At 37.0% G+C, this 17,408-nt stretch overlaps 1 protein-coding gene across 1 annotated transcript; it reads right to left on the bottom strand.

Moving 5' to 3' along the window:
* Positions 1–906: 906 nt before the first annotated feature.
* Positions 907–1,698, bottom strand: LOC121421836. Its single transcript, XM_041616638.1, has one exon. The coding sequence runs from the start codon at positions 1,696–1,698 to the stop codon at positions 907–909; it is 792 nt and encodes a 263-aa protein (XP_041472572.1).
* Between the last annotated feature and the right edge of the window lie 15,710 nt (positions 1,699–17,408).

Genomic DNA, 17,408 nt, shown 5'->3' with positions numbered 1-17,408 from the left:
ATGATATCATTCATGTATTTAAATTCATGTCTAATTGCATAATCAAATGAAGACGGAATATATAATGCTAGTCCACCTCCAATTTTATTTTTCCTATTGTTTATAACAATATCATAATTCGGGATGGTGCATAAGGAATTCGGTGTTTCCGTGAACCAAGTTTCAGTAAGAGCAATGATTGGGGGATTGGCAAACTGTGTATTTTCTAATAATAATCATAATTTCTCGAAGTTTTGGTTAGCGCTTCTTATATTCAAATGCACAATAAAAACATCATCTTCTCCAATCAGTTTAGCATAGTCTTTGAATGAATTTTTTGTATAATATGGAGAAGAGGAAAGATTGTATGCTTTATTATGAATATCGAATTCAACTTGAAGTTCATCAAATTATTTGTAAGAATATCAGTAGAAAATCTATCAAATGGAGTATGATGATTTGAGATAGTATTGCTTTTATCCTGACTTGGATGATTTAGTAATAAGAAATCATCATTATTCAGATGATAAACTGGGAAATCACGCATATTATCCACCATTATGAAATAGAATATATTGCCCTTTTAAATCAAAATCTTTGTAAGTTGAGCATATAAAGCATCTTTTAGATTTGATACCGTCATGACCCCAAATTCGAGTTTGAAAAATACTGCAGTTGTAATAGTTAACAAAATAAAGATTATTTAATACAATTATTAACGGTCGATGAAGAATATTTGCACACAAAAATAAGTAAAATGACCTCCATGAAATGTCTGGTATTGAAACATTATTGAAAGGGCAGTGAAAGAATGCAAAATATACCACGGAAAATAACACAAATATTGATCGATGAGAAAAATTTGTGACGTGAATTTCATAAGAAATGTAAAGAATACTGGAAAATGGAATAACATGGATAGTCCTTCTACAGCTTAGAAAAGTCCTCTGTGGAATGAATGATGATGGGTTGACACTTCTCATCATTCTGTACATAGATTCGGCCATTCTGGGTCCACAGGAACTTGTATCCGGCATCTCGGCGGGCCTTGTTGACATCTTTCATTAGCTCCTTAGTGGAAGCGATCAAGTTTTCATTGAGGTAGATCTTGCCATCGCTGTTGTATCCAAGATCCTTTGTGGAGAGAGTCTTCAGCTTCCTTCTCCCATCATACATGATGTTCCGAGCTCGTCTTGTGGTGAATCGCACGATGATTGGGCGGGCTTTGTTATCAGCTTGGCGTTTGGAACCCAGCCGATGAACCACATCGAAGTCGGATGCTGCAAGCTCAGGGCTGATGTGTTTCGCGATATTAAGTACGATCCTTTCAGGAACCTCGCCCTGTCGTTCTGGTACACCTGCCACCTCCAAGTTGACTCTCCTGTGGTACTGGTCAAGTTCGTTAAGCTGGAAGGTCAACTCACTGAATCTCTTCTGAAGACAGATGTTCTGTTCCTTCAGTTCTCTGTTTTCCTTTTCAATCTTCTCGGCCTTCAACTTCATTTCCTCAAATTTCTCGTTGAGGAACGACAGCGAGTTGACAATGCTACTTTGTCCCTCTCGTACACTGTCGATAGACTTCTCCAAGACGGTCAACTTAGCATTCAAGGAATTGGAAAGTTTCCCTAGCTCATTCTTGATCAGTGATAGAAGATAGCTCTCATTCGTCTCTTCGTTATCACCAGAGTTGTTTTTCGACGACTTTCTCTTCCCAGACATCGTGACGTCACAATTACATGAAACAATCAGAATAAAGCGCACAAAGAATGGTTGCGCAAAGAGATACCAGTGATGCGTTCCATCCAAGCCAGTATGTGTTTAATGATGAGTTGCTAGGCAATGACGCGTAAATGATGCTAGTTTTAGAAGTCTATTGACACTTTCCTCTCCAAAATGATCAAAATTTCAAGTTAAAAATGTTTGATAGTATCCAAATGAATAATCCAATTGAAAAATGAGTAAATCCTTGATATTCACTATCCAGTTTCTGATGACCATATAAAACGTTTTCACAAAATGTCAGGAAACAAGGTAAAATTGCGCAAAATGTCAGAGCACTTTTAAAACACGTCCGATCTCTCCAACTTTTCTCCAAATTATATAGAGGTACAGTGGCGAGATTCTCAATTTTTATAGTCGGCAAGAATGAGGACCTGACGCATGCGCAATGCCGTAAATTACGTAATCTCGTAGCAGTCGTCTCTGACGACGAGCGAACACGGAAATAAAAGCCGTGCGAGAAAATTGGTCTATTTAGCCATCTTCGAACTCACAGGAATTTTAGAAGACGTGGTTGTCTTCGCTTAAGGACGAACATCATCATACACATACGAATGGTTGCCCTGTTATATCAGAACAAATAATGATCACAGTTAAAATGAGAATCCGCTCTCAACATATCATGACCTCTAATGTGGAATCATATTTTTGTTGTCTGTTTTGTATTTGCTGTCTGTCCTTATGTATATGTACTCACAGCTTGTATATCATGTATATTGTGTTTGTAATGCTGGTGGAAAGCAAATTTCCATACAAATGGACAGTAAGAAATGAACTTTAACTAGAATTTTAATTCGTCACGAGGACGAATTAGGTGATCTGTCTCTGATTCTCATGATCATGAATACAATCTACATGTTAATTTAGATTAATATGATCATCATGATGAAAACTAACTCTGTCATTCTGAAAAGAATGTGTTGATAACTTGAAAATCGAGAAAAGGGAAAGTTATGTGACAGATATATACAGTATCATGATATACATGTATTTTATATTTTAATATGCAATATTTTAACTTTTATACTGAAACGGGGGTTGGTTATATGATTGAATGACAATATCCAAGCACCTTACCGACTTGCATGTAGACAAATCCAAGTAGAAATCCTCCAATATAATGTTCCAATTATTGTACGATCCTAATATTTGACAAAAAAACACACAGATGTTATAATAAAACTGACTTGACTAGCACACACGTTCTTTTGGATTTTCTCTTGGTGAATAACAGAAAAAACGGTAGTACAAAACTTGTATATGAGATGAGGTGGAAGATACAATGAAGGCTATGACGTTTGCTCCAAGTGAGATAGAAACCCACAAAAGTATTAAGTTGACGACGTTCACAAAACTCATGTTTACTCGAGAAGAAAACTTTGATAAGTGTGTCAGAAAGGAAAGTTGTAGTTTTCACTCGTCTTGTGATGATGTAAAAAAAAAAACAGAGAGAGCTAGGCAAGATATCAGAGACTTCATAGTGAGTGACAGGTCAAACGTGAGTGTGCTGTTTACCATCAATAATGATCACTTTGACAGGCATATTGCCAAGGACTCTACACATAAGCAAATTAAGAGGAACATTTCCGATAGCTTAGAATCTCAGCTACAACATACTCAAAGCTCAAAGAAATTAAAATAGAGATATGGCTCGCGAAATAGAGAAATGTAGAATCCGGTTTTGAGAAAAAGTCATTTCCCATAGAGATTGCACACAAAATGAGCGAAAATGACATGCCTCTATAACTTGCAATTTTTCAGGATGATCCATTCCTTTAAAAGTAAATAAAGGCATCAAATTAGAAAGAGTATGTCCTCAGCTACAACATATTGAAAACTGAACGAAAATTGACCAATATTTACAGAGTTAAAGTCAAATTTGCATAATAATAATGACGTCATAAGTAGCAAAATGGGAATTTTGAGTTCCGACGCCATTTTGATGACGTCATGATATAATTTCGGGTCAAATGCGACATGAAATCACATCTCCCATCCATACTCTATTCGAATATGAAAAAAATGGGGGTCACCGTACTCCTTTAAAAGCTATAATGAATTTTGTATAGGCATGTTTTTGCACATATATTGTCTATGGTTAGTGCGCGCGCGCGTGCTGTAAACTTTGATGGAGGCTAATTCCTTTATTACTTGTCGTAGAAAGTTGATCAAGGTATCAAATTGTTCAGAATTATATTATCGGTGCATTGATATAAAAAAAAATGGTGATCCTATGTTGTATAGTGCCGTTACGCGCGGAACCGTGCGCGCGCGCAAATTTTTGAAATGCTTAAAATTACCTGATTCATACTCTACTTTGGTCAAAAAGTGATTTTGAGCATTTTAAAATTTTGACGCGCGCGTACGCGCACGTCGTGACCTTTACATGACCTTTGATGACATGGACAATTGACCCTTGACCTGAAGTTAATGTGATGTAAATATGGTTAATTTTTGATAATTGATAATGAAGATACGATTGATAATGTGATTTTACAAAATGGCGTCTAGATGACGTCATGATGACCTTTTGACCTTGAACTTGTTTCGTTCACATGACATGGTAAGTCCCCATATCTGATGATATTTTGAAGATAATTGATGATGTAGATTTGGAGATTTTATGGTAACAAGAAAAGGGTGGAAAAATAAAAATTAAGAAATAAATAAATAATAAAAAAGAAAATTCTTACGAAATTAATAGTTGATCTGTCGATTGACAGATCACCTAATTACACACGGGGAATATTCAAGGGGAAATGTATTTATAAAGGAAATTGCCTAGTACATTACTTGTTGCAATGCCCTTGATCGCAAAAAATGTGGCTTAATGTGAATGAATGGCTCGGGCTCAACACACAATGTCCCTGACATGCACTCTTAGAGAGTGAGTCCAATGCACAAACTTTCTTCAGGTTTCGTGATAACAGTCCTGCCGAACTGTCATGTTAAACATCTTATGAAAGAATTCGAATTACATTCTATGCAAATAATCCACTGATCAATAGTGAATATGCATTATACACAACTGAATCGATGGTTTATCAAACAAATCATTCACATGAATATTCATGATCTAGCCCATAACTATTCATGATGTACAGTTGAATCATCAATGCTTTATCAAATTCATGCTCTCTTCCTTTGATATACTATATTATTGAACATTTCTGATGAAAAAAACAAGTTTAGCAAGCATTTTCAGAAGATGGCAATAGTTTTGAATGTATCAAGTCTGTAAATGTAATAATAGTTTTAGAATTATATATCTTCTAGACAAAAGTCAATTTCTCAATAAAATAATGATCATCGTAATGATAACAATAATAGTAATAATAATTATATCCAATTTGCTAAGTATTGGTTAAATAGATAAAGTGTGCATGAATTCACATTATAAAATGCAATAGCTCCCCAATGACAAGCTCGGTAGCTTCAACGGTGCCCATGCTTTGAGCTTTTTCCGAAAAAAGTTTATGCGTCCTGCTGCCCCCCCCCCCCCCGAATCGTCATATATGCCACACTCGGTCTCGGACACATCACTTCTCATCACATCAGTAACCTTCCGTCATCTCATCGCAACGCGGACTCGGACACATCACTTCTCATCACATCAGTAACCTTCCGTCATCTCATCGCAACGCGGACTCGGACACAACACTTTTCATCACATCCGCCATGCGATGTGATCCCTTGAAATAATGTCTAGTCTCAGCTAAGCGAAATGAAAAGAAATTCCAGTTTTCAGCATAGGCGGCAGAAAAAAATCTATGTAAAAAATATGACACACTGAAGGCCTAAGGTCTATATGGAGCGCATATCCTACATGCCTATAAAGGCCGACGATTCACTTCCCCAATTGTGTTTGCTTCGGTTATAGCATTTTGATATATCAATATGACTTCTATTTGTAATGATTTGGAAGGAATGAAAATACAAATAGAATGTAGGCCTAGGCATCCTAATTAACAAAATTAATATGTTTTCTTATGTTGGGTGTTTGAGTGACCTCAGGAATTTTAAGCAAGTTAATTAGGCCTACATTGCCGTGTCTAATGCAGGAGCAGCAGAAACGGGGGGGGGGCGTCTATTTTCCCAAACCATGTACAAATGCGTACAAAGGACCATCTGATTTTGATATTTTGCATGGCCACTGCCCCCCCCCCCTCCAACTTCCAAAACTTTTCAACGACCCCTATTGCAGGCACACAAGGCACCGAAAAAAAACACGACTGCATTTTTTTAAGTAGTTTCTTAATTACTATTATGGTAATTTATTTCTTCATTTCGGAATATAATATATATTTTCCGTATAGATCTACACATAGAAATCAAGTAACATAACTCCCTTTTTGATGTGTTTTTAACGTCATTATAACTGTCACCCACCTCAAGAACTCATCATAAAATGATTTTTTTATTGATAATATTTTAAAAAGATTTTGCTTTGTAGTATACGCATTGGATTAGTTTATTGGTGCATTATAAGGTAATGTAAATTTAGATTACCAATAGATTCGCTAGCAACCATCCAATCATATTGATTACTTTCTTACCAAAATCTTTGCAGAAATTTTTTTTGACAGCAAAACTTCCACATATTAGTGCGCGCATGTAGTCGTACGATTCTGCAATGTCGGAGGCTCATTCGGACCTTTCGCTGCAGGACGCCAATTTCACGGACCTTTACGACGGCAAATTGTTTTTTAAGAGACTTTTTTGTAAAAGACTGTCCAGCAATGCAAGTTGTGTAACAAAAGAATTTGTTTTCGACATATCCGATTTAGGACGAGTTTCCAGCGCCACATTTGGTTCCTCTTAGTTAGGAAAGCTACGTGTTTTGGTCAAAATACCAATATTTTTATAAGGGTAAGGTTTCACATGCCAATACTGGGTCAAAGACTTAAGGTGCTTTTCGAAACCCCATGGATGCGTTTGGTATTAACTCGTCAATTGAAGTGCCCCCCCCCCCCGGAATCTGAAATCTAATCCCAAATTTGGCGGGAAAGTAAATGCCAAACATGCAAGTGGTTATATGTCCTTCACATTATGTGATGGTTTGTCGTTTGTGTATGAGGAGCCAGTAAAAGAAAAAAAATCCGGATCGGTTTCAGACAGATTGCTGCAGATAACGCATGCGAAATTATAGTTTAGCTGGAGAGGTGATCGAATATGACCAACGGATTTAATTGCAAGCGATCCACCAATAATTAGATGCAATAACGATTCGATGGACTGAAATGATATACAGTATACCTAAGCCTTCATTCAGTAAGTTTTTCCTCACCTAATATGATATAACTTTGTTTGAAAACCCACTTTCTTATCCATGTCATGTACGCCTAGTGTTCCTCATGATTATCTCCAGCCCAGTAGCCGGAGTACCGGGATCAGGCGGGCATGCTGTGATGAGCAGTCGTATAAACGTACATGTACATGAATTAATTAAAGCACAGGATTTTCTAGTCTCATAACCTGTGAATAGCATGCACCAGTCTATGGTATTGCATGAGAGAATTTTGCACACGAAACGCAGATCTAGGACTGGTAACAGAAAATCTGCAAGTCCCTGCATTCCCTTGTGAAGAGGTTTATGCTGATTTCAAATGTATCACTGTAATTGACCCTATTTAACAGCTTATTGTCATTTTGGCCACTTATGGCCCTCAAAAAACCCCAATAACATCAGTTCAATTTATCAAAAAATACTTAGAATGTCACTAGAATCGTTACAAGGGTGTGCTGTGACATCAAATATTAGTTTATTAATACTTTAAATTAAACATCTCAAAAGTATTTTGACCTCGTAACTTATCCCATTTGTTTTGACCTATGAGGATCATGTTAACATGGTTAATGAGTACTTTAGACATTATTGACCATTCGCGCAATTTTGCATAATAAACTGTTTAAATAGGCAGGAATGCGAGGTCCTCAGCGCATATTATTTTCTTCCCTTAAAGTTGAATTTTACTGGAGATCACAAAAATTATTGGTTTATATATCAGAGTAATATTAAAACCATGTAGAAGATAATAGAACCCATTATAATTCATATCGACTGTTGGAAATTGATTAAAACGCCAGTTTGAAAACACTTGTCATTCACTCTGGCCATGCCCACTTTCCGTAGGGAATGGAGCGATTTTTTGATGATGTCAGGATTTGGAGTCTCATTTCCTGATTCGGCGCTCTCGTGCTGCGGCGACACCACCTAAGAGATGATACCCAATCCAATGGCATTAGCTTTGGTTTGTATCCATATTAACAAATAAACACAGAAAGAAGCATTCTTCACAGCAATTAAAGCTGGGAAAATGTCTCTTTGATAAGAATGGCCCATGACAAGTCTTTTCTACCTAGTATCTCTCGATGATATTTATTTTTAAATAAAAAAATGACACTCTTATTCCAAGTAAAAGAACCAAGCTCTATTTTGCAGTGGCTTTTGATCCTATAGAGAATGATATGCCCCAGCGATCCATGTATAATTCACATGGACCTATCCACGGATAATTATTCTATTGTTGCTTGGCATGCTGGGGGTGCTGAGCATTGTCACAGCACCCTGGGGGCCACCTACATTGACGAGTGGATACCATGCGCGACCATGAGATCTGAAAAAGCACTCTAAACACGTATTTTCCATATTCTGAAAATACGCCCCTTAACAGGTATTGACGTGTGAAACCCTCCCCATTGGAAACGAAACAATACCATTTGCAAGTATTCCCTGGATTGAACCCTTAAACAAGTACAGCGATATTTCAATTTATTGTTATGTCACTGACGTTGGAGTCGGTTTTACCTTTACCTCTGACATCACTGGGTTTAGTACAGCCTCACTCGCGCAAATTGTACTCTTAACACGTATAGTGTTGACTGTAGGATGGTTATTTTGTCATTTTGCTATTTTGTTTATTTCCTTTATTCTTCAGCTGTTGTATATTTCTGTTCTGTTCTAGACTTTAGTTCATTTCCATTTCTTTTCAGCACTGCCCTTGCAGTCTGAACTTAGGTTATTTGAGTTAAATTATATTCAGTTGTCATTCATTCATTCTTCTCTGAATGCCTTTCCTCCAATTCTCTTTTATCATCTTCATTCCTTCTCTATTCTCTCTTCAGGTGTTCCACTCATTCCATCCCTCACCTGACTCCTTAGTTCTACTTCCATTATTACATAATCACCAGACATCTTTGTCATCTCATCTCATTCCTTATTGGTTTATCTTATGAATTGGGTTCTTACATTTTAGTTCGATCCTTCCATTTTCTTTACTTTGATTGGTTGTTATTTCTAATTTAAATATTTATGTCAATTATAGAATGATTTGATTTTAGCTGAGGCAAAGCAGCCCAGATATTAAACAGTGCACTACCAGACTTCTTCGGTTACAGTTCTATTTATTTGCGTCTTAGTTTCACTATTTCCCCTTCAGTTTGATAATTGAGTTTGCTGACTTAGAACTTTATTTTCAACTCCAAACTTATAATTTCTCAACCTTACAGACTTTGGGCAAAAAGTACATCCATTATAAAACATTCTAGTATTGATTTTTTTATATCCTCGCAAATTTGACCCTAAACAACTTTCCTATTGAAAATAGATACCCTTTTTCATTATTTCAGTGTTTTTAACACCCTTATTACGTAATACGTACGTAACGTGCCCTATGTTGAAAAAGACATCCTGTTTACGTGGATTTTTGGGGGTCGCGCATGGTATCCACTCGTTAGTGTAAGTGGCACACCGGGCACAGCACTCTCAGTAACAATAAATAATCCTCCGTGATGTCCATGATAATTTAAGATATTAAAAAAAAAGATCAAAGATGTCTATGAATCTACAATCTAAACCTGCTTACATAAATCATCAGTGCCATAGCTATGTATTTCTTCTTTTTTCCCCTTTGATCTCTCTTCTTCGGCGTTATTTTCTGCTGTGCACAAAGCTAGCCGTGCTGTGAAACGCTAGCAGACGCAATCATCATCTGGATCTCAACAGTCACTGTATATATCGATTTTTTTATGTTGATACATATGCAAATGGTATACCCTGTAAGTGACATAATAATAATATTTGAATATTATTACCCACAATCTTATGAATAATTTACCCGATCTTATGAATGATTTGTAACATTTACAAAGAATGGAATATTACTAAAACGGAATAGAAAAAAAAGATAAAAATAGAAAATTTTTGTCATTTATAGGTGGAATTCTGATCTTATTTTCGCCTGGACTTTGGGGCAGATGTGCATGTACGCCGCATGCTGTTTTCTGTACTCGCTTAGCTTTGGAAATAACATTGCGTCATTATTGCTCGTCTCATCCTGTAGTCTTGTGAGCTTATTTAAAAATAAATTTATACCAGTTATATATTCCTCATCACCATCTGATGTAATCTTCAACATGTTCAAAGGGCTCTGCGGCCTATCTCAAAGATGAAATTAAACTTGGACGCACGTTATGAGGAGGAGTGAGGGATATTTTCGAGGTGATTTTGCAGAAGCTTTTGGAAGCTGTCAAGCGACATTGCATAACTATTTGAAGAGGGAGTTTATTTCATTCAGGTACAGATCGTTGGACAAAGACAAAATTGTAAATACTGTCTCTTGGACGATGTGTCTGAAAACACTTGTCGTTATTTTTTCCTAGTGACAGTGGTGCTGAAGGAAAAGAATTTGTCTTGGGGTATTGCAGCAAGGTCATTCACAATCCTATACACCATGCTGAGTATGCTTACAGAGCGTCGAGAAGACAGACTCGGCCACTTCAGCTTGGTCAGCATGCTGGTTACGCTGCTGATTCTACGGTAATCAGCTAAAACATAGAGGGCCGCTTGCCTTTGGATTCCTTCCAAATTCTGTGTATCCATGATAGAGTGAGGATACCAAACACTGCAGCAGTACTCTAAATGAGGGCGTACATGTATAAGGGACTTGTATGCTGCCTCTCTGAATGACTGGGGCAGAAACATTGCATTACGCCTGACAAAGTCTAGCAATTGGGTAGCTTTCTTGCAGATCAGTGAGATATGGGTTGACCATTTGAATTTGTTGGATAGGGTAGTTCCGAGATATTTTCCACTCTCACAAAATTAAAGAGCAGTGTTGTGAATGTAGTAACTGTAGTTTACTGAAGACCGAGAAGGGCAGAACCTCAGAACCCCTCAGAACAAGGCATTTTCCAGGATTGAATGACATTAGCCAGGTGTTTTCCTACTTCTAGATTGCATCAAGATATTTGTGTAACATCCGAGCATCAGAACTACTTGAGATCTATCGATACAACATACAGCAAAAGAGTGTGGGGCCGAGGACAGTCCCCTGTTGGACGCCTGATGCAACGATACATGCTTTAGATGTTACGCATTCAAGAACTACCGACTTCTCACGATCAGTTGAGAAGCTCTGTATCCAGTTGATCCAGTTGCGATCTTGGATCCCATAATGTCTCAACTTCAGGATGAAACGGTTATGTGGGACCTTGTCAAAGGCTTTGCTAAAGTCCAGCATAATCATATCAACTTGCTTTTTACCCCTGTAGATTCAACAAGGTCATATGATGTTAGCAACAGTTTCGTCTCACAAGAGTGATTTCTTCTAAATCCATGTTGGCAGGGGGACAAGATGGAGAGTCAACTGACGACACAACTATAAAAGTGTCTTGGAGATTGTACTGATTAAAGAGATAGGACGGTAATTTTCAGCTAACGCCTTGTCGCCCTTCTTGAAGACCGGAGCTATATGCGTTTTCCCAAACCTTTGGAGAAACCAATCATTTCAATGATTAGGTAAAGATGAAGGTGACAATAGGACTTACATATGAGGCCGTCTCGTTCAAAAGGATGGCTGAGATGTTATCTGGACCAGTGTCTTTGGATGCGTCTGGTCCCCTCAGAAGCTTCTCAACACCATTGGCATGGACTGAAATATCTTCCATTGATAGACATTGAGAAGGAAGGATGTTAGGCAGAAGGACATTATCCGGTTCGGTAGTGAAAACTGATTCAAACTGACGACTAAGGATGTCCGCCTTTTCTTGGCTGCAAGATTTCAGACATCCTAGTTGCTGAATACCTGTGGAGTCTTGGCTAAATCTTTTAACATATTGATAAAAGGCTTTGGGTTTTCTCTTAGACTCAGACCAATGACCTCATAATTACTCCCATCTCGCGGAGCTAAGGGACTTCTGGACGTGGGATCTCAACTACTTGACGAGGCTCCAATCTTCCTTAGGTGGACTTTTGAGAGCACGATTATATACACGATGTTTCTGTCTGATCTTGCTCTTAATTTCCCTAGTAATGTAAGGCGGGTTGAATCTGGTACTGCTCATCTTACTAAGGACATACTTCTCCTTTAGGTATATCAATTTACATTTCAATGATTCCCAGTTCAAAATGACAGACTTGGCGCCAGGACTGTTGATGAAGAATTCTTTAGAGAAGGACTGAAGCTCAGATCTGATCTTATCAAAGTCTGCCTTCTCATAATTGTAGACTCTGTGAGCTTTACTAATTTTATTTTTTACAGAACTGGTGCAGTCAATCTGTACAACAGAATCATGATCAGTCGATATAGGGTAAGTGGTAAATAAAAGATCTATAATATTCTCTTGTCTCGTTGGAAAGTTCACGACCTGTCGGAGATTATGGTGGCTAGCAATATCAAGAAGAAGGGTGCATGGTTGGGCACTACTTTTTGTAGACTTTTGCAAGGCAAGGCTTGACTGAATCAGAGTCCCAATCAATGTCCGGCATGTTAAAATCACCAGCAAGGACCTTGTAAGCATCAGGAGGAAGTTTACCCAATGGAACTTTAAGCCCAGGAAGGCCATTAGGATAATTATAATGGGGGTTGTAAACAACTCCGAGAAATAAAATTTTCTGGCCGTGGGACCTCAGCTTAGTCCAAAGTACTTCCCAATCAGCATTATTCAGGAAGAGCTGCTGCAAGCAGCGTTTTTTCCTAACTGTAATGAGTACACCTCCATGACCATCATTGCCGTCTTACCGCCATATGTCATATATATCAAAATGTGCAGGAAAAAGCTCAGAGTTAGTAAGAGTATCGTTACCCATGTGTCATTTCAAAATATATCTGGATGAATAGAATTTATAAGATTGGAAAGGGATTCGACTTTGCTTCTGAGATCTTGGATATTTATGATTGCAGCTCTCAGTTTCCTATTACCATATTGCGGAGACTTCTTACAAGAAGGTGAAGGAGCTTGTCACCACCCGTACTTGTCGGTGAGGACGTATCAATTGGTGCGAAAAAGGGAGAATTGTCCTCAAGTATAGAGGAAAAACTGTTTGAACATTCAATCTCAGAGGAGCTATCGAATAAGGACGACGCAAAGTTTTGTATGCCGCATGAATAGCCGATCCAACTAACAATCGATGCCTGAAGGGCTTCTTACATGTACGACGGTGTGTGCATGTTCAGACATTTTACATGATACCAAATATCACAAGAATCACAGCATATGCCACGTTGATTCCATCTTACCGATTTCTTGCACAGACCGCATGGATATTTAATAAGGCCTTGATTAATCTGACCATTATTAGATAATGTCAAGGCAAGATTTAAGGTATACAGTGCATCCAACAAAAAACGAAACCGACATTTATCGATGATTTATTATAACTTAATCACAAATACAATAAACAAATGACATACTATTGTAAAGCTTAGAATCTCCTCTTTCATCTGAAATCACTGTAATTATTTCTCATTTACGCACGAGTGAGCATAAACAATTTGAAGAGGGGATACCAAAAAGTCATTTGGCGGGGGGTATCGGAATTTCAAAAAGAATATCACATGCTTAGAAAGTTCAACATCTGCTCTTTTGTTTGATACCTTAATCACAAAAAATTGTTGAGAAGTAAAAAAGTTCTGTTCGCTCGAAACAATGCTTGTATTTCCATAATTTCATTAAATAAACATGTTTTCACCGGTTTCCCTCAGAATCTATCACATGGTTAACAAAAGACTGAAGACATGGCTGATCGTCAACAAAACGAATTGTCACGTGAGTTTGAAGTCTAGACTGTAAAACCTCTTCATTTTATGAAATTATTGAAATTCAAGCATTATTTCAAATAACCAGAACTTTGTTTTTTCTTGACCATTTTCTGTAATTGAGGTATCAAATTAAAGAGCAGATATTGAACTTTTTTTAAAATGTGCTTTTCTTTTGGAACCCGAGATACATCCCGCCAAATGACTTTTTGGTATCCCCTCTTCAAATTCTTTTTGCTAGCTCATGCGTGAATGGGATATAATCTAAGCAATTTCAGATGAAAGAGGAGATTGTAAGCTTTACAATTGTAGTCATTTGTCTATTGTGTTTGTGATTAAGTTATGATAAATCATCGATAAATCTCAGTTTCGTTTTTTGTGGAACGCACTGAATAAGCCACGCCCTAAACATGGCGTCGTTTACAAGCCACGTCAGCATGCCCTATTTGGAGAAAAATACGTAAATCCTCTAATATACGATTTTGAAAAGAACAAACTCGATAAACATAGCCCCAAAATTATTTAAGCTACGATGAAATGTCAACTCTCAAATGTGTTCGGTTGAATATCGAAACAATTAGCAACCCGCTTCAAATGTCTAGAAGCATCAAAATATCAGTTGATCAGATTAAATTCCTGAAAACCTTAACATGATAAGAATAAGTTAAACATAATCAAATAAATCATGCTTTTCTCGCACAAGGTAAACATTCAGATATGATTAACTTTTCATCAAGAATTAAAGTCATGATCAATACCGCAGCAAAATTTAACGCCACGCCCAAAATCCAATCTGCACCAACATTGTACATAATCATGAGGAAAATTGCACAAAATTTAATTTGTAATAAATTTTTATCGACTACCTACTTTTCACTACAATAATGCTATAATGCGAGTTATAATTAATTAATGAATTGCAACGTACCATATCTAAGCCGTCTAAGACATGGCTATGCCAACGCCAACACGTATAGCGCCTACTGGCAAACGGCCTTGTCGGCTGCTATTTCAAGTGTGTGGATGTTGCCCGACGCATCACTAAAAATAACTAACACTGGAATTCGTGCATTCCTCTAACAATATAGTTCCAAATCAAAAACATAATAATTAACAATTCTGTGGAACTGATCAAATATAACAGTTGCGAATCACGGACTCTACAGTTTCATTAATACTGGTCCTAATGCAATAATTTCCATTATCATATTTAAGCAAAAATTATAACTCACTACGGTTCGATTCCAATGACAATTTACTCGAACATTCAATTTTATTCATCCTCATTTAGAGCCCGGATCTAGAGTACCCTCAAAAATGGTAGTATGACACTACAAGGACAAAGGGGAGGGAATAATTTTGGAACTTGTCTTTTGAATTAATTGTCAACCTTATAACGTTTATAAGGTTGACATTTAATTTGTTTCTGTTTCTTTGATATCATGAATATGTAGTTCTTGTATTCTAAACTCCTCAGAAAAAGTTTGAAAATCTGAATTTGATCGATAATCCATCTTTTTTAGTAAATATCAATGTGTAATTAATATCAATGAATAGAGCATTTGATTTTCTTTAAGATGATACCTCATATGATATGATTATGGTTTACATGGAGGTGCAGTGCCTTGAAATGTGGGTCAAGTTCAAAATTCAAAAGCTGCAAAATGGCACAATATTGAGAGTCACTGTTCTTTTTTCCGTGGTGATGAGAGAGTTTTTCAGTGATTTATTTTAATTGTTTTCATGCACCTTAACATCAACATTAACATGGAATCAAACACACCTCTACACAAGCAAAAACATAAAAAATAAACATGCATGGGTATTTCAAACAACGACACAAACCATGTTATCTCACAGAACCATCATCACTACAGAAGCAGGGGCTTGGTTTGAATGGATTTTCATCTCTACTGGCACAGACAAAACATGAAAGAACCATATTCTGTATTGATCCTTCATGGCTATTTCTGCTCGTTTTGCAACTTTTCGATTCAGACCTTATCCAACGCATTTGAATCCTGCTCTTTTCGTGATGGCATGATCATAACAAGCATGGTATCATCTTAAAGAAAATTAAATGATCTTTTGAATGATATCAAATATTCATTGTGCAATATTGGGAGTTGGGAGAAAGGAATGGTCAAACTGAGATTTCCAAACCCTTTTGCCCGTTGTGCAGCTTTTCAATTCAGACCTCATCCGACATTGTGTGTGTGTATGTGTGTGGGTGTATGTATGTATAATGTTATGTTATTAATAACAATTAAACAGTGCTTCATCGTATTATCCATCTTCACCCAAAGCCAGTATTTCTGCTATTCATGTTCGTTGCATTCACGCATTCACGACGCAATTATACATACATATACGTCGTTTACCTGTAGTCATGGTAGTGGTTGCTACAACACTACCATTTCATCCAGGGGCTAGAAGCGGCATAAAGCTTCGCACTAACGCGCTCGTGTATAATAATCATGCACAATCCTGTTAATATAATTAAGAGCGATGTTTTGTCAGGCAAAAGTAGACAATCATACACTCTGTGATGTTATTTCCTTCTAAATAAAAAAAGCTCACCACAAGGGCCAGGTCTAAGATGAATTTAGCTGTGAATGTAACTGAGGTGTATACGGGGATCACCTCAGAAGTGTTTATTATGGACCCTATATGGTCATTTTTTAAAGGCTTGTGAATGACCACTCTCAATGTCAACTAACCATTTGTTTACTCTTGTGTCAATTACCTTAAATTCACCTTGAATGACATATCTTAACTATGTCAATCTTAAGTTATTCTCGGCGCTCAAACATTTACAATTAAAGAATGCTGAGATCAAAATAAAGAATATAGCTGACTATTTACTTATTTAAGATAAGATGAAATATTCATGTTATGATGAATGGTGTAGAAACATGCTATCACTCATTTCTAGAAATAAAAAAAACAGATAGCAGTCGAATTCTAAAATTATACATCTCTAACTACTTTTTAGAAAACAATGAAGAATTCGAACTTGCAATCCAATGTTTTTAGCCTAAAATTTGTAGTTTCAGTTTTTACAGCCCCGCTAGGTTGAATCAAGGCTGCAAGCCAATGAATGATCAAGTCCACCGTGTCAATTGGTTAATTAAAACTACTCCTCGGTACCTGTCACACCATTGTACTACATTTCATTCCGTTTCTGTTGGGGTAACTCCCATACATGCCATAGGAACTCGGTAAAGCAGCTTTATACTGCATTAAAGCCAAGCTGAATGGCATATAACTAATTACATTATAAAACATACGCCTAGGTTAATCAATCATCGTGGCTGACTGTTATAGACGACATAAATTACTCTCGGGCCTTTTTTTATTAATGTGGTGATAACGGCAGAGAGGGATTTGAACTCACAACTTTTCAATCATGAGACCGATGCTCCAATTACTATACCACATTCACTCAAAGTAGTGAAATATGTCATATCAACCAACTAACTCCAGTGATCTATGCTGATCCGATTTGAAAGACAGGAACGAATTGCAGGTGCTCTGTGCTCTCAATAATAATAATAATAATAACAATAATAGCACACGACTTGGTGTAAAGGTAGTGTCGCCATAAGTGGT

The sequence above is a fragment of the Lytechinus variegatus genome, chromosome 9 (assembly GCF_018143015.1).
Source record: "Lytechinus variegatus isolate NC3 chromosome 9, Lvar_3.0, whole genome shotgun sequence".
NCBI classification, from domain to species: Eukaryota; Metazoa; Echinodermata; class Echinoidea; order Temnopleuroida; family Toxopneustidae; genus Lytechinus; species Lytechinus variegatus.
Note: the sequence above shows the minus strand (reverse complement) of the source record. Positions and strands in the feature narration are given on the sequence as shown.

Excerpts from the sequence above, each read along its gene's own strand:
- LOC121421836 (XM_041616638.1), bottom strand. The coding sequence starts at position 1,698 with ATGTCTGGGAAGAGAAAGTCGTCGAAAAACAACTCTGGTGATAACGAA.